The sequence below is a fragment of the Molossus molossus genome, unplaced genomic scaffold (assembly GCF_014108415.1).
Source record: "Molossus molossus isolate mMolMol1 unplaced genomic scaffold, mMolMol1.p scaffold_m16_p_12, whole genome shotgun sequence".
Taxonomy (NCBI): Eukaryota; Metazoa; Chordata; class Mammalia; order Chiroptera; family Molossidae; genus Molossus; species Molossus molossus.
The window spans coordinates 64,802,706-64,810,640 of NW_023425347.1; the positions used below are offsets into that span (position 1 = coordinate 64,802,706).

Consider the following 7,935-nt stretch of genomic DNA (forward strand, 5'->3'; position numbering starts at 1 on the left):
GTGTTGCTCCGTGGTTAGAGCTTCGGCCTGCGCAGGGAAGGTTCGCGAGATTGATACCCACTCAAGGCCAAGTACCTGGGTTGCGGGTTCCATCCCTGGCCAGGGTGCTTGCAGGAGGCAAGTGCGATGTTTCTCTTTCTCTCCTCCTCCTTCCCCTCCAGAAATCAATGGGAAAAAGATCCTCCTGTGAGGATTAACAAAGAAAAAAAACCAAGTCACTCCAACTTTTAAAGAAATGACAGCTAGAAGGCTGCAAGTTTCAAATGGGCTGTTCCTTGTAATGTTCACAGCACCTGTATGGTCTCAGATGTAAGTAAAACAAGGTTCAGTGAATGCATAAGGATAAAGGAGATGGGAGCCCAGAGAAGAGCCAGGTGAAGGGGAGGGTCCGGTCTTCGGGACCACCCAGAGCACGAGTGCACGCGACAACCCTCTGAAAGCAGGTCTCGAGGTGGAAAGAGGAAGCTGGCCCTGGGCAAGAGAACCAACGTACCTAAGAAGCCTCAGGGCAGGCAGGAACCAAGTGGGGAGTTGGGTAAGAGAAGGCAGAATAATGAAGAGCCAGGAAAGAGAACTGAGGGGCAGGAAAAAGTTTGCTGCGATATTCCTCAGACTAATTTAGCGCTGGCACGAGACCCGTGTTTAGTAACTATCCGAATTACAGATTACTAGACAGGCTAATTGCGAACTCAGACACCGTTTTCTTAAACTAACGCAAGAAAACCCACGAAACACCCAGGATGCGCCGGAATGAGGAGGCCCGCCCCCACGCCCTCCCGACGCAAGCCCGAGGCCGCCCATCGTTTACGACGGGCCGGAAAGTAGCGACCGCAGCCAGCTCCGGGCTGATCTGGGCCACTATGGGGGTGAGACGGGGGCGAACCCCTGCCGGGGCAGGGACTGGACAGTGTGGCGGATCTGGGATGTCGGAGCTCGTTCCAAGAGAGAATGAGGGGAGTGAGCTCCTGCTGACAAGGAGCGGAGAGGGAGGGCTCGTGCCGGGGCGAGCGGGGCGGGGCTAGGCGTGGGTCTGCGCAGGCGCGTGTAATGCCCTTGCTTTGGCCGCCCCTTCCTCTCAGAAAATCGCGCTGCAGCTCAAAGCCACGCTGGAGAACGTCACTAACCTCCGGCCTGTGGGAGAGGACTTCCGGTGGTACCTAAAGGTGCGACTGCAGGGGCGGAGCCCCTGACGGGGAGAGGGAGGGGCTCCGGGAGGCTGTGGGCACTTCGAGGTTCCGGGAGGGGGCGCCAGCGGCGGGGGAAAGGTTTTCAGCCTGATCCAAGTGTTGAACGGGAGCGTTCTCTCCAGCAAGGTTAAAGTGTTTAACCATTAAATATTCTTCTTTTTCTGGTTAGGATTTTATGTATGTTTTTTAAAGTTTATTGGTTAATCCTAATTGACAGTGTCTTGGAATTCCTTTTGTAATTTTTTTCTCCGTTAAATATTTTATGGTATGTAAACAAGTGCTAAACGAAAGGCTACTTGAAGGGATATTGTGATTATTTCATAAGGAGAATAATTTCATCTTTTATTTGTTGATTGGTTTTATTATGAAATCATTTAATTTTGTGCATGGCTCCACCCGTACTTCCCCACCCAAACTGGTACATCTGGTACTACCCTAGTGGCATGGTCTAGAGAGGTCCCCCTCTTATCTGAGCAGATCCCAGAGCTTGCAGCATCCTTCAGTACCTGACAAAAGCCTTTTCTCTTTCAGGAAGCCTCTGACCACCTTTAATTTTATATATTTTGAAGCCCAAGTTCCAGGGCTTGTTTGGGGAATTGACCTGTGGTTTCAAAAAGCACAGAGTCTAGGGAAGGAGACAGAGAAATAGAGTAACGACAGAGTGATAAATATTTATACCAGGGACCTTCAGGGCTTGTAGGAACACAGAAGAAGCTCCTAACCTAGCAGAGGGGGTGGGGGGCCTGTTGAGACCATCCCTGTACCACATGAGCCTTGAATCCCCAGGTAGATTGGGCACTTCTTAGAGGATGAGAAGCACCTTAGCATTTCTTTGCCCAGAGGTAAGTCTGGTTATGTCCTTGGTGAGGCTAGTTGTGAGGATGAGGTAGGATTGCTGACATGAAGGTAGATCATGAGCCTGCCTTCTTACCCTTCCCTCAGTGTCTGCCAACTGAGCTAACTACTTTACTAATACTTTTTTCCACCCCCAAGATGAAGTGTGGCAACTGTGGTGAGATTTCAGAGAAGTGGCAATACATTCGGCAGATGGTAATTGCTCCCCTCTCCACCATAGCCACGCACAAACACACATACATCTCTAAGCAGGAATTTGGGGAATCTGTGACCCTAATCTCTCTAGTCTTTGGACCTTGCTTTTATGGTTTGGGAGGGCAGGCATTCATATGATCAACAGTGGGAACAACGGGCTTCTTTGGGATATGAGGCAGTTCAAAATCAAGGGGAGGAAGCCCTTTCCTCGGTCTCAAGAAGCCTCAGCAGGATTCTTGTCCTAGCAAGTCACTCACCCTCTCTGGATCTTGGTCTCTTCAGTTGGATAGTAAGTGGTGGGACTGGATGTCTTCAGGACCCTACAACTAATTGATATGTGACTAGAGGTTCTATTTACTTCTTGCTAGGACAGTGTGGCACTGAAGGGAGGCCGTGGCAGTGCCTCCATGGTCCAGAAGTGCAAGCTGTGCGCGAGGGAAAACTCCATTGGTAGGTCAGGCCATGACTACTGAGCTCTGCCAGGCTAGCCCCTAGTTTTCTGACGCCAGACCTAAAGCAGGTTCATGTTACCTGAGGTACCCACGCTTCTGCAGCAGACTCTTTCCCAGAGCCACATCTGGGGACCTGGGGTAGGACTTAGGTGTGCACTCAAGTCATCTTTGTCTTCTGTTTTATGTTTCAGAGATTTTGAGCAGCACCATCAAATCTTACAATGTAAGTTGCCTGCTGTAATGGTGGGATTAAATCCAAAGCTGGGAGCTAGGAGGCCTGGGTTCTAGAGTTATAAGTGCTGGGCTGTAGGAGCTCAGGGGACCTCTGATTCAACCTGGCACCTCAGTGGCCATTATTGGGAGCACTTGCCTTATCTACATTTAGGGGTCTAGTGAGTCTTCTCTGAAACCATGGGCAAGAGAGTCTTTAAATGGTACTTTCCATCCATTATATTGTCCAAATTATTAGGTAGTTACACATTATTGTATAACAAATTAGTCCCAAAGTGAGGAAGGGTGGGCATGCTTTGAGTCTGTGTGTTTAAAGAAGGGAATTTAACTTGTATTTATCCATTCCTTATTTGGTATTTTTGAAAAATACCTCATTTATGTCAAACTCTAAGCTTTGTCCTGAAGTTAAAGAGAAATCAAATAAGGACTTGCCCTCAAGTAAATCATAATCATAGTGGAAGAGACAGACTAGCAAACAAAAAACAAACTAGGACCAATGGAGAATTATCAGGCACGTGGTTGGTGTGCAGGAAATTATTTTACAGTGACTGACAGAATGAGAGTGAATGTGTAGAGATGACGCTTGGAGTCTCAGAGCCCATGGGTCAGGTAGGCATGAATTTCCTGGCTATACCATAGGTGCTCCCTCTAGAAGCAAATCTCATTTCAAAGGCTTTAAGTCAGCCCCCTGCCTTCACAGCATAGCAGGTGGTTAGCAAAAGGCTGCAGGTTAAGTGTACTGGGGCTCTTTGGATGATCTGGAGACCTTTGTATATTAACATTCTTACTCATATTTGTGATGTTGGTAATTTTATCCACAAGCTACTGAGCATAGTGTTGGGTACTCTGCTGGGCACTTGACACATAGTGGTTTCCTCACCTCTGTTTGATAGTCTCGGGCCCAGAAGGAAAGGAAAGCAGAGCTGTGCTTCGTATCTAGGCGGACTGACCTGAGTCCACATTCTTTGTTCTGTAGCAACCATGTCCAAGGTCTTATGGGGAGCAGGTGGCTAAGGCAGGCTTTCTCTGGAAGGGGGTGAGTTGATCCAGTGTCCCATTCTGGGCTCACAGGGGCAGTAAGGACCTGCTTAGCAGGAAGGGTAGGGGAAATAGGGTTATCTTGAGAGACCATTTGGGCCTACCTCCTCAATATACTTCCTTTCTAGGCTGAAGACAATGAGAAGTTCAAGACGATAGTCGAGTTTGAGTGCCGGGGCCTTGAACCAGTTGATTTCCAGCCCCAGGTGCGTGATTTCCTGGAGAACCTATATCTTTGGGGAGGGCATATAGGAAGTAATAGCAGAACTTTGCTTCCTGCAGACACCGTGGAGTAGGAATTCTCTTTTGTAAGAATAACAATAATTATTAAGTGCTAGTAAATGTTGGGCACCATGCTGGTCACTTTTACATGTTATCTTACTTAATCCTCACAGTCACCCTGTGAAGTTATTCGTACAGTTTTTCAGCCAAGGAAATAACTTCAAAGGTTTTGCACTTTCCCAGGGTGACACATTTTGAATGCAGGTCTATTGACTCCAGAGCCAGTGCTCATCCCACTTTATTGGTGTAGCATTTTCACCTCACAACAAGTCTTGTGAAGTAGGCAGAAGAGAGAGTGTTGTCATCCCCATTTCATAAATAAGAAAACTAAGGTCCAGAGAGGGAAGCAACGTTCCCAAATGGCAGATGGTTAGCAAACGGCTGCCACTAAGTGTACTGGGACCATTTGAATGACCTGGAGACTTTATAGCTTAGTCTGTCTTTCAGACAATCAGAAAGAGTTTATCCCACCCCTCTTGTCTTTGGGGTCTAATTGGAGGAACTACTCTAGTTTGGGGCAGCTGCCAGGCCCTGGGAGTTTGGTAGTTATTCCAGAACAGCTACTCTGTCCTTCCTTCCCAAATGGTGTGGTGAGAAAAGCCAGTTCCCTGGCCAGGCTCACGTACCAGACCAGTGTCTCCTTCCCCTCAGACTAACTGCTGCCTTCCTGACCCTTGCAGGCTGGGTTTGCTGCTGAGGGTGCGGAATCGGGGACAGTCTTCAGGGACATTAATCTGCAGGAGAAGGTACGGGACTTGGGAGCCTTGCAGGGTGCTGTAGGGCATGTGGTGGAAATTACCTTTTTTGATGAACAAGGGTCATCAACGGAAAGCTGTCTGCACATCTTTGTGCATTTTGTTGTTTAAGATGGCCCCAAGCATAAGGCTGAAATGCAAGGAGGCTGGACGTGCCTGCTGGAGGCAATATATATTAGATAAGCTTTGTTCAGGCATGAGTAATTATGCTGTTGTCTGTGAGTTCAATTTTTTTTTTAAATCCTCACCTGAGGATATTTTTCTATTTATCTTCAGATAGTGGGAGGGAGAGAAAGGGAGAAAAAGGGAGAGAGGGACAAACAACGACATAAGAGGGACACATCGACTGGCTGCCTCTCACACAACCCCAGCCAGGGCTGGGGACGAACCACAACTGAGGTATATGCCCTTGACCGGAATCGAACCCGTGACTCTAGTCTGTGGACCGACGCTCTACTGCTGAGCCAAACTGGCCAGGGCTGTGAGTTCAGTTTTAATGAATCAACAATATATTAAAAGGTTTTTTAAACAGAATCATACATGAAACAAGGTTATGTATTAATTGGCTGAAGAAAATGTTGTGATCAGATGCTCCCAGGAACATCAATCTGTATTTTTCCTGGGAGCATTGGTTCATTATTCACTAATTCGGCGTTTGTGGTGACTTTGTAGAACATAATTACTACAAATAATGAGAATCAACTCTATTACTGAACACGGTACTGCCTTGCAGATAAGGAAACCTTGTGTTCAGGCCTCGAAGGAAGACAAAAACGTCCTCCAATTTGTATAGCACATAATAAAAACAGTAGCTGGAATTTATTGAGCTCTTACATGCACCTGGCACTATACTAAGTACTTTTACATGTGTTACTTCATTTGATTCTTTCAACATTCAACGTGAAGTCTATTGTCCTTTATTTTTTAAAAAAATAGAGAATAGCACTGAGAATCAGAATGGTTAAGCCATTTGCCCAAAATCACAAAGCTAGAAGAGCTAGAATTCAGGCCTGAGCAGTCTAGCTCTGTTCTAGGTCATTCATGTTCATGAATGGCTGAGTCAGAGCCTGAACTGGGCCTTTTAAGTCCCAGTTCTCCACTCCACACTGTTGTGAGGCTGACACTGCCATTTTCCCCCCACAGGACTGGACTGACTATGATGAAAAGGCTCAGGACTCTGTGGGAATTTACGAGGTCACCCACCAGTTTGTGAAGTGCTGAACCCTCTTCCTGCATACTTGCCTCTAAGGACCGAGAAGGGACAGTGTACCCCAAGCAGCAGAGCCCACCGAGGCTGGTGCCCTCATCCCTTGTTTCCTGGCAGCTGTCCAAGCCCTCACAGTCTGCATGCTGGGTTCTGTCACAGCTTCCCAAGCCCCACCAATAAAGCCCTTGTTTGTGCTGTACTCATGCATGAAAGTAGAGTCAGGTAGCAGCTACTCACTCCATAAATAAGAATTCATGTTGGAGGTCTTTTACTGCTTCCTGACACCTTCCCACAATATAGAATCTTACACCTGACTCAATTTGAAAAATATGCAGGAACACATAGCTTCTAAGGGCTCTCTAGCTTGTGAGGAGTGAGCAGGTCAACCTAGAGATCCAAAGGTGTCAGAGCCAATGGTACAAAATGCAGCTGAGCCTGTGGAAGGATGCCATGAGCCCAATAATCCTGAGCCAAAACACTGCATTGATTAGCTTGGCTCTTAAGTAAATGCAAGTATCTCTGTTAGCTGGTGTCACTTCATATTCTAGGGTCAGAAGGGACTGTAGAGGTAAGCAAACCAGTCCTGGCGTGAATCTACTCTATGAAATTTGGGCCAGGAAGTCATTAGGTCTTTGCTCACTTGCTGTGATGGGCTTTCTCCTCCCATCACAGAAATCAGTATGAAAGTTCTTATGCTAAATCAGCCTCTATGCTCCCAGTAGCTCCTGGTCCTGATTTGTCCCCTTTGTAGTCATACTTCTGTATGCTGCCCCCAGGCAGCTCTGTAGAAGTGTGAAGATAACAGTCATGGGCCTGGTTCCCTGGGTCTGAAGACCCCCTACACAGGGGACAGAGTTATGTAATGCACAGTTAGGTCATGAGAGTACGTATGCTCATGCCTTCCCATTAGCAAATCCATTTGGAAAACCTGTTACAAAAGACCTTATTTCTCCAGTGTTCTGCTGGAGCCTGGAATTCTTTGGAAGTAAAATTAGTACAGTATCTTCATTTTCTGAATGGCCCACCGGGAAAGGGTCTGCCTACTCCCAGGCTGGTTATGGGGCTCTAGGAAGGGGGATCCTCGATGTCAGGTAAAGGTGGCCTTGTCCAAGAATGGTAGAGGTGCCTGCCTTGTCCCCTTTCCCGTCTGGCAGCTGCATCTTGTTTCCTCTAGGTCTTGTATTCCCTGGGGCCTCTTTTCTGTACCTGACAATAGTACTTCTTCAGCCCTCGCTCAGCCAGCAGGCCTTCTAGCCCCTACCCACTGGGTCCAGTCTGCTGCCAAGCCTGAAAGCAAATAAGTGGAAGTAACAGGCTGGGTAAGCAGCCTTTCTAGTTTTCTGTCTCTATACCAGCCAGTATGTGTTGACCTCATAAAGACAAACACTAGAAGGATCTATAGGTTTTGTTTATATATATATATACATTTTTCCCCCTCACCTGAGGACATCTTTTCATTTTGTTCAGATAGAGTGGGAGGAAGAGAGAGAGAGAGAAACATCAACTTAAAAGGGACATATAGAGTGGCTGCCACCCACACGACCCAACCAGGGCCAGGGACGAACTTTAACCGAGATACGTGCCCTTAGCGGGAACCAAAGCCAGATCTCTTTGGACCGCAGGCCAACACTCTAACTGCTGAGCCAAACCGGCCAGGGGGGTTTTGTTTATATTTTAAATTGCCCTCTCATCTTTCAGGAGGTAAAAGAACTCAAAGTATCATTAATTAAAAG

The 7,935-nt window shown here is 47.2% G+C and overlaps 1 protein-coding gene across 2 annotated transcripts; it reads left to right on the top strand.

Moving 5' to 3' along the window:
* Nucleotides 1-800: 800 nt before the first annotated feature.
* Nucleotides 801-6,585, top strand: CZIB (CXXC motif containing zinc binding protein). Of its 2 annotated transcripts, XM_036256159.1 has the most exons (9): nucleotides 801-866; nucleotides 1,080-1,163; nucleotides 2,181-2,237; nucleotides 2,606-2,687; nucleotides 2,881-2,912; nucleotides 3,897-3,956; nucleotides 4,087-4,164; nucleotides 4,921-4,986; nucleotides 6,139-6,585. In XM_036256159.1, exons 1-9 carry the CDS (start codon nucleotides 861-863, stop codon nucleotides 6,214-6,216), a joined length of 543 nt encoding a protein of 180 aa, XP_036112052.1. In that variant the 5' UTR covers nucleotides 801-860; the 3' UTR covers nucleotides 6,217-6,585. The 2 variants fall into 2 exon arrangements, with proteins under 2 accessions (XP_036112052.1, XP_036112053.1); XM_036256160.1 differs by lacking the exon at nucleotides 3,897-3,956.
* The last annotated feature ends 1,350 nt before the right edge of the window (nucleotides 6,586-7,935 follow it).